This window comes from Aquarana catesbeiana, linkage group LG01 (assembly GCF_042186555.1).
Source record: "Aquarana catesbeiana isolate 2022-GZ linkage group LG01, ASM4218655v1, whole genome shotgun sequence".
NCBI classification, from domain to species: domain Eukaryota; kingdom Metazoa; phylum Chordata; class Amphibia; order Anura; family Ranidae; genus Aquarana; species Aquarana catesbeiana.
This window is the reverse complement of record NC_133324.1, coordinates 793,791,626-793,809,237: the sequence shown is the minus strand read 5'-3', so window position 1 is coordinate 793,809,237 and position 17,612 is coordinate 793,791,626. Positions and strand designations below refer to the sequence as shown.

Sequence of the window (17,612 nt, the reverse complement as noted above, 5' to 3'; positions counted from 1 at the left end):
CATTGAAATTAATGGGCAGCGCTTCCAAAGTGACATAAAAAAATTATTTTTTTTTTTTTAAATCCAAAAAACAAACGCCCCGCTAGCGCCTGAAAAGCGCCGCTAAATCACCGTAAAAAAACAACCTGTGCTTTAGCGGTGCTTCAGTGTGAAAGGAGTCTAACTGATATCAAATGCAGATAGAAGCTCATCCTTTTGAGCTACAGAAGAATTAAACAGAGTAGATACAAAAGTAACAGTGTTAATAGCTCTCATCTCAACAGTGTTTATTATAAACCTTGTTTGACTGCTTTTTTAATTTATTTATTTTCATTTATAAAGCAACTTCCCCCTCTCAGACTATTTGTGCCCCCATTATAGACTTTTTTGGAGTAAACATTTTCTTTACAATGCCTATAGGTGCAGAGGTGAATGACGGCTTGCTTTAAAGTGATTTTACTGCTTACTCAGAAAGTATAAATACTTTAGCCTGTATAGCCTAGGCACACTATCACATTAAGTTAGTTTCAAATACTTTTCCCAGCGGGCTTCACGTAATGAAAATGCCTATTCAACCAATTTTATTTTCTCTTTTTAGGACCCACAAAGCTCTTCCCTTTTTTGCCATTCCCCTTTAGACCCATGGAGGAAGGGTGGAGGATCCTTGACCCTTGGTAACATTTGATGAAGTATTTTTTTTTTAAATACCGTATATACTCGAGTATAAGCCAAGTTTTTCAGCACATTTTTTAGGCTGAAACCCCCCCCCCTCGGCTTATACTTGAATGAGAGTCTCGAGTGAGGGTGCAGCCTCACTATGCCCATCTGCAGCTGTACCTTTGATAACTAAAACATGCAGTCTGTTCGGCGGCCGTCCATTGTAACAAAACCCCGCCTCAAGGAGGCGGGGCTTTGTTACAATGGACGGCCCCTGAACAGACTGCATGACACAGCGGAAGACACCCACTGTTTTAGTTATCAAAGGTACAACTGCAAATGGGCACAGTGAGGCTGCAGGTGGCCACAGTGAGGCTGCAAATGGGCATTGTTTACCCAGTAGCTGCTGCATTTCCCACCCTAAGCTTATACTGGAGTCAATAAGTTTTCCCAGTTTTTTGTGGTAAAATGAGGTGCCTCGGCTTATATTCGGGTCGGCCTATACTAGAGTATATAAGGTACATTGCATTCTAGAAGTATGGCAGTATTGTGCTGTTAAGGCCAAACAAAAACAAACAAGACACGGCCAAGCAGAAAATGTGTAACCATTCACATAACCAACTCTATGGCTGAAAAACAAAATTCCTGCACTTTTCCCACAAAACCCCAAAGACATTACAGGATTCCCAACATAGTACATACCACTGCTCAGCCGGTAAAAAAAGGTGCTCCTTATCCCCTCCGTATACTGTATATATGCTGTGCACAGCCTGTTAGAAAAATCTCCTCGGTTCTCCATTCCCCTTCATCTTGCATAAATGGCAGGATAGGACAGATGTTCAAAAAGTGTGCCCCCAGTGGCCATTCGGCTCACTCAAAATACACACGTAGGCAAGTGTGGTCTCTCTCTCTCTAGCAGCAGCAGCAGCTTGGGAGGAGAGTGTATACTGAACATGCACAGTCAGAATAAGCCAGAGCAGCTGCTGGAAGTGCACTTTGATGACAGGCTACATATATGGAGGGGAAAAGGAGCACCATTTTTACCGACTAAGCAGTGGTATGTAATGTCATGGAGATCCTAGGGGTTTGTAGAAAAAGTGCAAGAAAGGCAAATTAACCCATTAAAGGCTAAGTTCACAGTTTCCAAAAAACCAGAGTTAGACTTCAGATGACTCTACTTCCAGGACAGCCCTTGAGATGGAGTTCCTCCCACAGAGACAGGAAACGCGGCAGGGTGTCGAATTCTAGGGCATAGGCTCATGCTCAGAATAAAACTCACAACCTTCCTCCCACTGGGTCTCTCATGTCACTGTGATTTGTGGGGCTGCCATGGGGGGTTAAAGAGAACATGCCCCCCCTTAGTAGGTTTACCCTTGTGGCCTGTTCAGTATTTCTTGGGCTTAGAATTTTTGTCTTCATGGCACTGAATCTCTTGGTCATTAAAAAAAATATGCGCAAAAACGGCTTTTTCCTCTTTTCTGGAAACGTTTTTTGTGATCTGCTTTATGCTCTAAAGCCACATGTAGCTCGGGCCAAAAAGGCAAGTCTCCACAGAATCGAAGGGTGCAGAGTTGCAACTTAGTGGCCGAATCTCCCAACCAAAATTTAAGCCAAATGGTTCTGGCTGCTTTCGTCAAAGCAAATTCTCTAGATGACATTTTGACTGATTCTGCTGATGCATCTGCAATAAAGAAACAAACAAAAAAAAACACCTTACTGCCTTAAAGATTATAGGAAAATACTTCTTCTCAGGGAGTACCTGCAAGCAGATGAGCTTGTAATTGCAAGAACCAGAATTCAAAATTTCTTGCAATGCAAGTGGTGGTTAATGCTGGTTTTAGATTTGCCATATTGGACTCCCAGGCATGTTTCAGGAGAAAATCCCCTATCTTATCCATGCAATCACTGAGATGACTCATGTCTTCGAAAGCAAGAACTGATTTTTTTGGAGACCCCAGAGAGGGGGCATCAAGCTTTGGATACTTGTTCCAAACTGATCCCAGGTCCTCGTCAAAGTGAAACCTTCTCTTAAGATTAGAGTTTTTTTTTAAAGACTTTTTTTCAGGGTAATACCACTCCTTCAGAATAGAGTCAGACAATACTTTGTGAACAGGGAAGACTGGATTTCATTTTACCCCTGGTACATCTGATCACATCTGGATAGTTGGCGTTTTTCTTCCTGTATGCCTAACAAGTCATAAATAGCACCCAGAAGATAGTCCACCTCTTCTAAAGACAACTTGAACTTAGACCGCTTAGAAGCATCACATCATTCTGATGGTCATCAAGTTCATAATAACCCGAGAGGTCCAGGTCACTTTCCTTCGGGCTCACCTTTTTCCCCTGAACAGCTTCACCAAATCTGGATGGACCCGGAACTGGGGAGCTAGACACTGAAACAGACTCACTGGTTGGTTTAGGTGAGCTTTGCATTTCGGAAATAAGGCTGTGGAAAGCCTGAAACCGTAGATGCCATCTAATCCTTCACTGAAGAAAGACATTTTGATCATACAGAAGCCGATTCCTCCTTAGGTAACATTTCAATGCAAGAGGCTTGGAGTAATCTGAGAGTAACTTAGAATTACAGCTAGAACACTTCCTCTTAGGGGGGAGGCTTCTTTTCTTTTGCAGGATCTCTGAGCAAAAAATAAATAAATAGGAGAACGAATGTTCAGCTTTCTGGCTCACCTACAAACCAGCCAACACCACCCAGCCTGCTAGTGCCAGGTCAGCTGAGACCGCCCCACCAAGGGGCCCCTGGTGACTTAAACACCTCCACTAAAACACACAGGAAAATGCAGTGACAATCTAATGCCTACCTGTGCAGTGCTGGTGCCTGCATCTGGAAGGAAGCTTCCATGATAGCCCATGTCCTCTGGTCCTTTCCCGGGCGCTCCTAAAGTCCGTGCTGTGGTGCCCAGATATGACGCCAACCAGGCCCTCTCCTTCCTCTCTGCACCACCTGAGACCAGAACTAGAATCTCCAGTGCCTGCCGATGATGGCATCTCTACAGCATCTTCCAGTCTAGCGGGCTCAATCTGGCCGAAGAAAAGAACACCCCTCCTCTCACACTACCACCGCATCCAGCTGGGAACTAAGATTATGCCAAGGAGATAAAGCACCGCCCCTCAACTCCATCACCAGGCACTGAAGAGAGGCAGAAGCGGTCTATTTCTGCCCGTAAAGAGAAGAGATCCCATGGCCAATAGAAAGTAAAGTGATTGGCCACCAGGCAGCTCTTAAAGAGATAAGCTCCCCACCAAAAAAAAGACAGTTCCTCATGCAACATGCCTCCTCTAGATGAAGGAAGCACCAAAAACTGACCATGTGCCTGAGGGACTGCCTTTGGAACTCTTTGGCAATGTGTTTCCTGGTGGAAGGAGCTCCATCTCCAGGGCTGTCCTGGAAAACGACTGGGGGAAAGTAACCTATTCAGCCAAGGGGCCCCAGTAGATATTAAAAAATAGGATGTGGGGATTGCTAACTGGGAGTTTTTTAGCCAGGCTTCTGGGGGGGGGTCTAAAATTACCTCTGGTATGACAATAAAATGAATGAACATTTTTTTAGTATCTACTAAAGCCCCTTGACTACACAGGTTATTTTATGGAAAAGGTAAACTTAGCCTTTAAAGGTGGATTCTGAATGGTTGCAATGGGAGGTTTCTCTTTGTCCGCTGGAAAGCTTCATTTAATGATTAATTCTCAATTTCAATTTACTTTTCACTATTTATCTTATTAATTAAAGTACTTACTTAAGTGGCTCTTCATTCGGGGACACTTGTATTTCTTGAACTGAGCTACAGCACTGCTCAGGAGGCTGATAATGAGCTCCTAATACAGAAAATAAGAAGGAATGAGTTGAGAACACAAAATAGTCAACAAAGAGATGGGGAAACCTGTGAGCTGCGCATTGTAGCTTAAAGGCATGATTCTTCAGACTGACAGCTGCCACAACATTTTTTGGAGAATGCGCATTCACCAGATGCATACACGGTGATATGAAAGATAAAATTTGCTGGCATAAAAAAGGCAAAACAAAAAAGCTGCTTACTGAGTGAACGACATCTCTTTCTTTAAGCTGCAGAGCAAGAATGCCTGCTTTTTCTTTCTCTGGATCAGAAAGATCAAAGCCTGTAAACAATACAGAATATCTTTATTAATAAAGTGCATTATAATGGTAGGAAAGGCTACTGCAACAAGTAGGGTCATTTGACCCCATTACTCTGGAACAAAATAGTAATAAAATTCTAAAAGGTTTTAACAGCTCACTCGGTTAATTAGCATCCATTTTTATTCTGGTATTGTGTGATGTGCAGGTCCCCTGCCATTCATCTGCTCAACCCTATATTGGACAACCACTAAAAATTATCATTTTTTTTTTTACTTTTTTGTATTCAGTGAAAAATCACTGTATTTACCACACCCTATGTGGTACTTTCCTTGTCCATTATAGCCACTTCAACATATCAGATGTCAGGATTTACACACATGAAGTGGCTGCGGGAAGTGACTCTCATGCCGCGTACACACGAGCAGACTTTACGGCAGACTTTGTCCGGCGGACTTTGACGGACTTTCCGAATGATCTGACTTGCCTGCACACGATCAACCAAAGTCCGACGGATTCGTATGCGATGACGTACGACCGGACTAAAACAAGGAAGTTCATAGCCAGTAGCCAATAGCTGCCCTAGCGTCGGTTTTTGTCCGTCATGTATATGTAAAAGGACCCCAAATAAAAGGTGCATCAAATGGAAATGGCACCGAAACCAAAAATGCAGGATGCACTTGGTCGAAAACGACTGTTTTTAAAACATATACAGTGGAACCTCAGATTGCGAGTAATGCGGTTAACGAGCGTTTCACAATACGAGCACTGCATTTTTAAAAATCGTAACTCGGTTTGCGAGTGTTGTCTCGCAAAACAAGCATGATTCAGGCCAAAGCGGTGTGCAGTACCGCTTTTGGCCTGAGATGGGGGGGCGCCGGAGCCGAGCAGAACCGAACGTCACGTTCGGAAATGCACGGAAAGGCCCGAGTACAACACGTCTGACCTCAGCAAATCTCGGGTAGGAAGTCTGAGGTTTGCCGAAGTGTCCTCGGGCCTTTTCCGCGGTTTCCGAGGCTCTCCGGCCCCCCCCGCCTCTGGCCGCATGCGGTATTGATTCCCATTGAAGTCAATACTGAACAAATTATATTTGTTTCCATTAACTTCAATGGGAAAACCCGCTTTGATATGCGAGTACTTTGGATTACGAGCATACTCCTGGAACAGATTATGCTCATAATCCGAGGTTCCACTGTATATTATTTTATAAATAAATTGTATTATATTAAACTTTTTAATTAATATCATGAATATATTGTCGGCCATTATTGGCACCTTCAGCACAAGAAAAGTTCAAGAAAAAAGTATCCCTTTAAATTCTATGTATGTCTTCACACTGGTCTATTGCACTTTCGTTGTGTTAAAAATCCTACTTGCTGCATTTTTGATCAGTTAGAAAAGAATGCACCAAAAACACACCTCCTCATTGAAAACATAGCAAGAATGCATCAATAATGCACCTGTGTTATGTTTTTGATGCGGTTTTCAAGTCACATGACCTATGAAAAAGACATCACAAGCACAGTAAAATTGTGGAAAAATGCATTTTCGGTGTCATTATCGTCACCTTTTTCTCTTATCAGCAAAATGCTGTAACACCATTTTCCCCGATATGTTTCAGCCGCCCAAATTTCGGTGCATCTCTAATCCTAACTTTCTGACTACATCCTGTTACATGGCATTTGCATCACCATGGGAACTATACAAGTAGAGAATGCTACCAATCTCACTCATATTTTTGTATTCTTTTTCTGAATAACTAAAATATACAAAAGATGTATTCAAACTGTTCCACACATTTCCTGTTGGCATCAATATGAAAGTATGCTGCCAAAATAAAGCAAAGGAAATGATATGAATTAAGTGTTGGCGTAAAGGAGAAGTTCGCCTTTCTGAACATGTTAAACCTGTATTTAGTAACATGTTCAGCAACCTCCCCCTGTACTGCTGATGCCCTTCCTCACTGTGACAGTGGGTGGGGGATCCTCTCCCACCACCCGCTGTCACAATTTGAAAACGGCTCGGCCATGCGGGGCTCTGCCCACACAGCCACATCATTCATTCACACGAATCTGTAAATGAATGAACTAAAAGTAACGTCTGCCATTGTAGCAGACGGCTTGTAGTTCTCAAAGAACTGACGGTGTTGAGGAGTGCTCAAGTAGTCAATTGATTCTTCTTCCTCTCCAGTAAGTCTGCTCGTATGGGAGGTACTCGCAGACAGCTACAGTATCTCACAAAAGTGAGCACACCACTCAGAATTTTGTGAATATTTTATTAAATCTTTTCATGTGACAACACTGAAGAAATTATACTTTGCTACAATGTAAAGTAGTGAATGTACAACTTGTATAACAGTGTAAATTTGCTGTCCCCTCAAAATAACGCAACACACAGCCATTAATGTCTAAACCGCTGGCAACAAAAGTGAGTACACCCCCAAGTGAAAATGTTCAAATTGGGCCCAATTAGCCATTTTTCCTCACTGTTGTCATGTGACTCGTTAGTGTTACAAGGCCTCAGGTGTGAATGGGGAGCAGGTGTGTTAAATTTGGTGTTATCGCTCTCACTCTCTCATACTGGTCACTGGAAGTTCAACATAGCAAAGAACTCTGAGGATCTGAAAAAAAAAAAAATTTTGCTCTACATAAAGATGGTCTAGGCTATAAGAAAATTGCCAAGACCCTGAAACTGAGCTGCAGCACGGTGGCCAAGACCACACAGCGGTTTAACAGGACAGGTTCCACTCAGAACAGGCCTCGCCATGGTCGACCAAAGAAGTTGAGTGCACGTGCTCAGCGTCATATCCAGAGGTTGTCTTTGGGAAATAGACGTATGAGTGCTGCCAGCATTGCTGCAGAGGTTGAAGGGGTGGGGGGGGTCAGCCTGTCAATGCTCAGACCATACGCCGCACACTGCATCAAACTGGTCTGCATGACTGTTGTCCCAGAAGGAAGCCTCTTCTAAAGATGATGCACAAGAAAGCCCGCAAACTGTTTGCCGAAGACAAGCAGACTAAGGACATGGATTACTGGAACCATGTCCTGTGGTCTGATGACACCAAGATAAACGTATTTGGTTCAGATGGTGTCAAGCATGTATGTCAAGCATGTGGCCAAGCATGTCTCCAGACCTAAACCCTATTGAGTATCTGTGGGGCATCCTCAAATGGAAGGTGGAGGAGCGCAAGGTCTCTAACATCCACCAGCTCCATAATGTCATCATGGAGGAGTGGAAGAGGACTCCAGTGGCAACCTGTGAAGCTCTGGTAAACTCCATGCCAAAGAGGGTTAAGGCAGTGCTGGAAAATAATGGTGACCACACAAAATATTGACACTTTGGGCCCAATATGGACATTTTCACTTAGGGGTGTACTCACGTTTGTTGCCAGCGGTTTAGACATTAATAGCTGTGTGTTGAGTTATTTTGAGGGGACAGCAAATTTACACTGTTATACAAGCTGTACACTCACTACTTTACATTGTAGCAAAGTGTCATTTCTTTAGTGTTGTCACATGAAAAGATATAATAAAATATTTACAAAAATAGGAGGGGTCTACTCACTTTTGTGAGATACTGTATACTGAGAGTCTGCAGAAGCCTGGCATTGCACCCATGATCTGCTGATCACAGAGGCAATGCGCTGCAGGATCCTAAGAGAAAGCAGCACCCGGTCTGTACTCAGTGCAATGCAATCTGGTCTTCCCACCGACCAAATATAGAAAATGTCCAGAGGATTGCTGCACTTAAAATATTAATCAATAATTCAAGATATTACATGATCAGATGTTAGAGATTTCCGTTTCGGGCTCACAAGCTCATGCCTTCCATCAGCTCAAAACACATCTAACATTTCCAATGAATTCATGAGAAATTAAACATTTAAAAAAAAAAAAAAAAAAAATCACATATGGTATCAATCCTGACTAATCAGTATAATTACATTCCTTCATTGATTATTTTTCTCCACTACCACATAAATGGGTAACCAAGACAGGTGTTCTCTTCATACTTTAATCAGGAACCTTCACATTATAGGTCTGTCAAGATAAATACACACATATGGTCTATCACCACATAATTATCCAAACATGACGAATAAAAGTACACAATTATATTATGTTCATCAAATAAATCCAAATCAGTATTTAATCCTTTTGGGGTAACCGTATTAAAAAAACAAAAAAAAAAAAAAAAAAATCCAGGACACCTCACGTTTTCTAAGAATCAATTCTAGATCATCTCCTCTCATATTTTTATTAATCTCTTCCAATACCATATATTTCAATTGGAAAATCGAATGACCTTTATCCATAAAATGTCTGGCTAACGGTAATTGTGTTAGTTTGTCCCTAATTGAATACTTATGCCTAGCTATACGATCTTTAACCTTTTGTGTTGTTTCCCCAATATAAAGTAACCCACAAGGACACTTTATAGAGTAAATTACATAAGAAGATTGGCAAGTATAGCATCCTTTATACTGTATGAATGACAAACAGGGATATGACCCTGTGTTACATGGGCCCAAAAAAGGTTACATTGGGATTAGAAGGGGAATACTGGTCTGATCTAACCAAACAATCTCTCAACTTTTTACCTTTCCTATATGAAGGCAAAAGGTGGAACATAAAAATTCATCAATATTAGGATAACTCTCTCTCTCTCTCAATAGTCCCCAATGTTTTTTTAAGGATGTTAAAAATCCAAAAAGAAAATGGATGGAATTGTGATACAAAAGGTATTCCTTTTTACATGTCTGGTTGATTTCCTGTTATTCAATAAATTGACACGTTCTCTCATAACTAATGCCACTGGATAATTCCTTCTAATTAGATTTAGTTTCTATTTCATTTAATCTATCCTCATGATACTGTGGATCACTGACTATTCTTTTGACTCTAGTCAATTGACTCCTTGGGATAGAGTTGAATACTCACTGGGGATGAAAGCTATTGTAATTAAGTAGTTGGTTATCGTCTGTATTTCTAAACATACAAGTCACTATCAGTTTTAGTCTGATTCATTTCAACATTGTGTCCAGGAAGGAGATATTCTCCCTACTGTACACAATATTGAATTTCAAACTGGGAACAAGATAATTTTAAATATTGATCGAGTAAACAGTAGGGTTCCAATGTCGCCACCCCACACTGCAAACACGTCATCTATAAATCTAAATCATCCCTGACAGTGTCAATGAACATACTATTGTTACAGATAATTAATGTTTCTACCATATTCATGAACGAGCTTGCGTATGGTGGTGCGACATTGGAACCCATCACTGCCCCTTGCAGCTGCAAATGAATATCCTTGAAGAGAAAATAATTCTCCTCAATGACAATATTCAGTAGTTCCAGAAGGAATGCAATTTGTCTCTCATAGCAACATGACTGTGCAAGAAGACGCCGGCAAGCTTCAATACCCAATTCATGGGGAATGATAGTAGGCTGGATACGTCCCAGGTTACTAGAATGGAATCAGGTGACACATTAATATTATAAATCCCGTTTAAAAAATAACTGGTATCACGTATAAATGACCGTGTGTTAACCTACAAAGGTGTTAAACATTTATCCAAATATTGTGCCAATGGTGTTGTCACCGATTCCATTCCAGAAACAATGGGACGCCCAGGCGGGTTGATGGGATCTTTGTGGATCTTAGCCAATATGTACATAACGTGTATATGGTACCCGTTATGTAGGTATAAGGTATAATAATATCTCGCCGGGCCAACAAGGAGGACAACGCTACAATCTCATCCCGACTCAAATTGTTCGGTATATGGCCAGTTTTATTTTTATCATCCAAAAAGAATTTAATATCATTAACCTTGTCAATGAACACCTCAACAGCAGAGCAAGAAGTTGGGGGTACCGTAGAGCTTTTAGTTTTTACATTTAAACTTTTCACTGACAAAGACACATATTCCCCTACTTGGAACATTGGGTTTGAATGCATAATAAGCTTTAAATCTTCGCTGTCTATAGAAATGAAATAGGTCTTGTTTCCTATTGAAGAGCTGACTGATTTAAAAAAAAGCAATGATGAAAAGCTTGTAACATTCAGGAAAAATGTTGAACTACGGAAACGTACTAAATTAGAACGTGATCTTGAGGACTATATAAAATTATACACCTGGTCATTGTTAGACAGCTAAGATTTAAAGCTTATTATGCATTGAAACCCAGTGTTCCAAGTAGGGGAATATGTATTTTTTGTCAGTGAAAAGTTTAAAATTTAAAAACTAAAAGCTCTACGGTACACCCAACTTCTTGCTCTGCTGTTGGTGTTCATTGACAATATTAATGATGATATTAAATCCTTTTTGGATGATAAAAATAAAACTGACCATATACCGAACAATTTGAGTCGAGATAAGATTGTAGCATCGTCCTCCTTGTCGGCCCGGCGAGATATTGTTATCAAGCCAGCCGACAAGGGGGGAGCCATTGCAATTATGGACACACCAAAGTATGAAGCAGAGGTTTTGAAACAGTTGTCAGATGTTGACACATATAGACAGCTAGACTCCAACCCAGTATTTAAAGTCCAAAATAAAATAAAAAAAACTAACTGCAGCATTGAAGGATCGAATCATTGATGATGAAACACAGAAATGTTTACTATGTGATAGCCCTATTACACCCGTTATGTACATATTGCCCAAGATCCACAAAGATCCCATTAACCCGCCTGGGTGTCCCATTGTGGTTGGAATAGAATCGGTGACAACACCATTGGCACAATATTTGGATAAATGTTTAACACCTTTGTTGGTTAACACACGGCCATTTATACGTGATACCAGTGATTTTTTAAACAAGATTAATAATATTAATGTGTCACCTGATTCCATTTTAGTAACCTGGGATGTATCCAGCCTTTGTACTATCATTCCCCAAGAATTGGGTATTGAAGCTTGCCAGCGTCTTCTTGCACAGTCATGTTGCTATAATGAGAGCCAAATTGCATTCCTTCTGGAACGACTGAATATTGTCCTTGAGGAGAATTATTTTCTCTTCAAGGATATTCATTATTTGCAGCTCAAAGGGGTAGAGATGGGTTCCAATGTCGCACCACCATACACAAACTCGCTGATGAATATGGTAGAAACGTCATTTTTCTATAACAATAGTATGTTCATTGAACACTGTCAGGGATGGCTTAGATATATAGATGACGTGTTTGCAGTGTGGGGTGGCGACATTGGAACCCTAATGTTATTTGATCAATATATAAATTATCTTGTTCCCGGTTTGAAAATCAATATTGTGTACAGTAGGGAGAATATCTACTTCTTGGAAACAATGTTGAAGATTAATCAGACTAAAATTATTAGTGACTTGTATGTTAAAAATACAGACCGTAACCAACTACTTCATTATAATATCTTTCATCCCCAGTGAGTATTCAACTCTATCCCAAGGAGTCAATTGACTAGTGTCAAAAGAATAGTCAGTGATCTACAGTGACGTGAGGATAGATTAAATTACATGCAAACTAAATTAGAAGGAATTATCCAGTGGCAGTAGTTGTAGTAGAGAACGTGTAAATTTATTGAATGATAGGACATCAACCAGACATGTAAAAAGAATACCTTAATTCCATCCATTTTCTTATCGGATTTTTAACATCCTTAAAAAAACATTGGGGACTATTGAGAGAGAGTTATCTTAATATTGATGTATTTTCTGTTCCACCTTTTGCCTTCATATAGGAAAGGTAAAACATTGAGAGATTGTTTGGTTAGATCAGACCAGTATTCCCCTTCCAATCCCAATGTAACATTTTTGGGACCACGTAACACAGGGTCATATACCTGTTTGTCATGCATACAGTGTAACTCTTTGATCAGAGGGAAAACTATATCACATCCCCACAAAGGTTTTGATATCCCAATTAAAGGATACTATACTTGCCAATCTTCGTATGTAATTTACGCTATAAAGTGCCCTTGTGGGTTACTTTATATTGGGGAAACACCAAAAGGTTAAAGACCGTATAGCTAGACATAAGTATTCAATTAGGGACAAACACAATTACCATTAGCCAGTCATTTTGTGGATAAAGGGCATTTGATTTCCCAATTGAAATATATGGTATTGGAAGAGATTAATAAAAATAGGAGAGGAGATGATCGAGAATTGATTCTTAGAAAAAGTGAGGTGTACTGGATCAATTTTCTTAATACCCCAAAAGGATTAAATACTGATTTGTACTTATTTATTTGCTTGAGATAATATAAAATTGTGTAATTTTATTCGGTCACGTTTGGATAATTATGTGGTGATAGACCATATGTATGTATTTATTTTGACAGACTTATAAAGTGAAGGTTCCCGATTGAAGTATGAGGATAACACCTGTCTTGGTTAACCATTACTGTGGTAGTAGAAAAAAATAATCAATGAAGGAATGTAATTATACTGATTAGTCAGGATTGATTCCGTATGCGATTTTTTGAAAGTGTTTAAAATTCTCATGAATTCATTGGAAATGTTAGATGTGTTTTGATCTGACGAAGGGTGTGAGCTTGTGAGCCCGAAACGGAAATCTTGAACATCTGATCATGTATTATCTTGAATTATTGATTAACCACTTTAGCCCCTGAAGGTTTTACCCCCTTCCTGACCAGACCAATTTTTACAATTTGGCACTGCGCTGCTTTAACTGGTAATTGTGCGGTCATGCAATCCTGTACCCAAACAAAATTTGTGTCCTTTTTTTCCACCACAAATAGAGCTTTCTTTTGGTGCTATTTGATCACCTCTGCGATTATTTTTTGCGCTATAAACAAAAAAAGAGCGACAATTTTGAAAAAAAAAATATATATTTTTTACTTTTGGCTAGAATAAATATCCACAAAAATGTTTTTTTAAAAAATGTCTTCATCAGTTTAGGCCAATAAATATTCTTCTACATATTTTTGGTAAAAAAAAAAAAAAAAAAATCGCAATAAGCGTATATTGATTGGTTTGCGCAAAAGTTATAGCGTCTACAAACTATGGGAAAAGATTTATGGCATTTTAATTTTCTTTACTAATAATGGCGGTGATCTGTAATTTTTAGTGGTACTGCCAAATTGCGACGGACAGATCGGACACTTGAGACATTTTTGGGACCATTGACATTTATAGTGATCAGTGCTATAAATATGCACCAATTACTGTGTAAATGTCACTGGTAGGGAAGAGGTTAACACTAAGGGGCGATCAAGGGGTTAAATGTGTGTTCCCACTGTATGGGGATAGGTACTGACTAGGGGAGGAGACATATCATTGTTCCTACTTACTAGGAACAAACAATGTCTCCTCTCCCCTGACAAGACAGGGATTTGTGGTTTTTTTTTTTTTTTTTTTTTTTTTTAAGAGAACTGATCCTTTAGGGATACTGAATGTGCAAGTCTGACTACAGAAGGAAGAAATTCAGTTTAGAGCAAGGGCCGTTTTATAATGGTGCGCTTAAAAACGAGGTATGAGTTTTCAATGTGTTTTCAATGCAGTTTCTGGATTCCTGTCTCTCAGCATGCATCTGTGAAACTTGGACATTTGACTCAAAACGGTGGGTGTGCTTCTGATGCATTTTCCATTTATTCTAATGGATAGGTGCATTTTTGCTGCACTTCTTAAACATGCAGCATGCTGCACACACTGCACCCACTGCACCCACAGTGCATTGGTGGGAAGAGTTATATGGGGTTACATTGTTTATGCATTTTTGTTTCAGTATTTAAACACCAAAAGTGCTTTAAAAACTGATCAGTGTGAAAGGGCCCTAAAGGGCTCTTCAGCAAACCCACTGCTTTAACAGACAACATCCAAACTAAATTGCAAATACAGAAAATGTGAGACCTTCCTGATAATGGATGCATCACACAGCCCAAACTTAAAAATCAAATCTACCGAGCTCCTCTCCATATTCCCTCCGGGACTCATAAGAAGTTGGTGAGTGATTTACCCTGCTGTGAAAGCACATATACACCAGTAAAAGTAGGACTGAGTGCAAAACTTTTTTTTTATATTTCGGATAGGGTAAAGGAAAGTTAAAACCAATGTAAGGTTTATTTTTGTCATCTGTGTCTCATTTGGAAGCTATCCCTTCACTCCCTGTCACATAGCAAAAAGAGGAAGGCAGAGAAAATCCCTGAAAAGTGAGAAAATCCCTGGCTGCCAGAATTAGTGTCCCCATTTGACGATATCTCCTTTATTACAGTTCTAGTTCTATATATACAGGAGTGATCATTCTAATATGCATCTTTAGGTGAACTACTGGTATATCATATTGTATATTGAAATCTTTGATATAGGAGAAGAATAATATGTAAGTGGGAGCCAACATATATTGAACCTTGTGGTTTCACGAGTTGGTGTTATCTGGGGGCTCCCTCTCAACGAATTTTAATGCTGTAGGGATCTTTAATTCACCTATTGTAGATAATCAAATCATTTAACTATTCCGAGGATATGATCTTTAATTATATGTGTGAGTGATTGGTTCAGTACTTAACAAAGGGGAAACAGAAAAAATCAGAAATAAGATCGTGAATAGAAGTAGAAGATGGTACCTGAGGCACTAGGCACTCCAGCACGGCTAATCGGCAGGTAAGGGTGGGGTATCTCTGACCCATAAGGAGAATTCATCAGAATAGCGAAACATTGACCACGAGGCCCAGGTGGCGGAAAATTGCTCCTCCTTCCCCGCTTCCTGCACCAACAGACACTCCAGGTCTCTTATCTGGTCCACTTCAACAGCCCATTCTTCCAAGGAAGGCACATCTGTCATTTTCCAATGTCGGGGGATCACTGTTCTAACTGCTGCCAGAAAGTGGCGCAGTACATCTTTTTTGATCGACTTGAGGGAGCCCGGGAGTATAGATAATAGGGCCATCTCTGGTGTGGGTTTGATTGATGTCGCCATCAGCCTGCTGTAAAGATCAAAGACCTTTTGCCATAGTTTCCAGATTGAAGGGCAAGCCCATCAGGTGTGAAGCATTGTCCCGCTAGAGGACAGGCATCTCCAACACACATCTGTCAGAGAGGGGTCAAACCGTTTAATATCCACTGGGCATCTATACCACCTCGTTAATAATTTAAATCCTTTTTCTTGGTTCTTAGTTGCCAGGGAAATCCTATGCGTTAGGATAAAGCTTTTTTGCCAATCAGTGGGGGAGAAGGAGTGTTGTAGCTCCGTTTCCCATTTCTGTGTATATGTTGGAAGGTCAGGGGCGTATTCGTTCAGTAGTAGGGAATACAACAGTGATACTACATGTATTGGCGGGTCCGGTTGTAAAAGCAGCTCGTCGAAGTCTGATGGGTTGGCCAGTATCTCTGAGATGGAGGAGAAAGTACGTATGTATGACATTTGACCCCTTTGTAACCACGTTGTTGAGGGCCCTAAGTACGTCCGAAAGGCTATGTCCGTTCTCAAAGATGGGTCAGCGCGTAAGACCTGTGCTAAACGTCTATGGCTAGCCCTACTCCAGGGTCCAAATCTCAACTTATTTGCTGGGGGGGGGGAAGGCCGGAGTCCCAAAGAGAGGGGTCATTGGGCCCTGGATTTTAGACAATTTACTCGCTGAGATTATGCGGTCCCAAATCTGGAGAGTTTGACGAGTAAGAGCAGTAGAAAGTATGCTGTCCCCACGCCGAGCTGTAGGGGTCCACGGCAGGGCGCAAAGATCAACCTCATTAAGATATTTCTCTAATTGAACCCAAAGTTTGGAGGAAGAGTGGTGGAACCAATCCACTATAGGCACGAGTACCGCTGCCTTATGGTATATAGAGGCATCTGGGACCCCCGCACCCCCCCCTGACCTTCGGGAGAATCATTGTGTCATGTTTTATCCTGGGGCGACATCCCTGCCATATGAATTTAGAAAAGATCTGACGGAGCCTTTTAAAGAACGAGGTGGGGATATGGATAGGAATGTTCTGAAAAAGGTATAGGAATCGAGGAAGAACATCCATCTTCAAAACATTCACCCTACCCAACCAGGAGAGCTGTTTAGAGGCATATGTGGTCAGATCCGCTTGAGTTCTAGTAAGTAAAGGGGTGAAGTTGCTGGAGAATAGTTGAGATGCAACTGTTGGAATATGGATTCCTAGATAGCGGATAGATGTGGAGCTTGTCTTAAAAGGGAAGGAAGTCGTGAGCTGTTGGAGAGCCGCTGCTGAGAGTGAAATGTTGAGGATTTCTGATTTATTCAGATTAACTTTAAAGTTACTAACATCTCCATACCTCCGAAACTCCTGCATAATGGAGGGTAGGGAAACTTGTGGTTGGGTTACAAATATGAGTAGGTCATCAGCAAATAGGGCAATTTTAGTGTGTAGTGGGCCTATACTAACACCATGTATGGCCGGATTGTTTCTAAGGGCAATGGCTAGGTGTTCCATGACAATCACATATAGAATGGGGGACAAGGGGCATCCCTGCCGCGTTCCATTGTGTATAGTAAATTTGGGAGATAGGGAGCCGTTTAGTCTAATCCTAGCGGAAGGAGATGTGTAGAGGGACATTATTCTGGAGACCATGTTTTGGCCTAGACCTAGTTGTTGTGATAAGCGGAGAAATTGCCAGTCGACGCGGTTGAAGGCCTTTTCCGCATCGACTGTGAGAAGGCACAATGGGATATTGTGGGCCCGAGCATAATCCGCAATGAGGAGTGTTTTTAGGGTGTTGTCGCGCGCCTCTCTTCCACTCACAAAGCCAACCTGGTCTAGGTGTATTAAATGGGGTAACAATGGTTGCAACCTATTAGCTAATATTTTCGCGTACACCTTTAGATCTACTCCTATTAGCGAAATAGGTCAGTAATTAGCACAAACAGTCAGGTCTTTGTCTGGTTTGGGGATGAGGG

At 40.8% G+C, this 17,612-nt stretch overlaps 1 protein-coding gene across 1 annotated transcript in view; it reads right to left on the bottom strand.

Annotated features, from left to right (window-relative positions):
* Positions 1-17,612, bottom strand: part of TRAPPC11 (trafficking protein particle complex subunit 11) — a 102,798-nt gene that overhangs the window by 64,530 nt on the left and 20,656 nt on the right. The window contains exons 12-13 of the mRNA XM_073607031.1: positions 4,688-4,767; positions 4,389-4,467 (exon numbers count right to left, since the gene is read on the bottom strand). Coding sequence (XP_073463132.1) covers positions 4,389-4,467; positions 4,688-4,767 — 159 coding nt within the window. The remainder of the gene's footprint in view (positions 1-4,388; positions 4,468-4,687; positions 4,768-17,612) is intronic.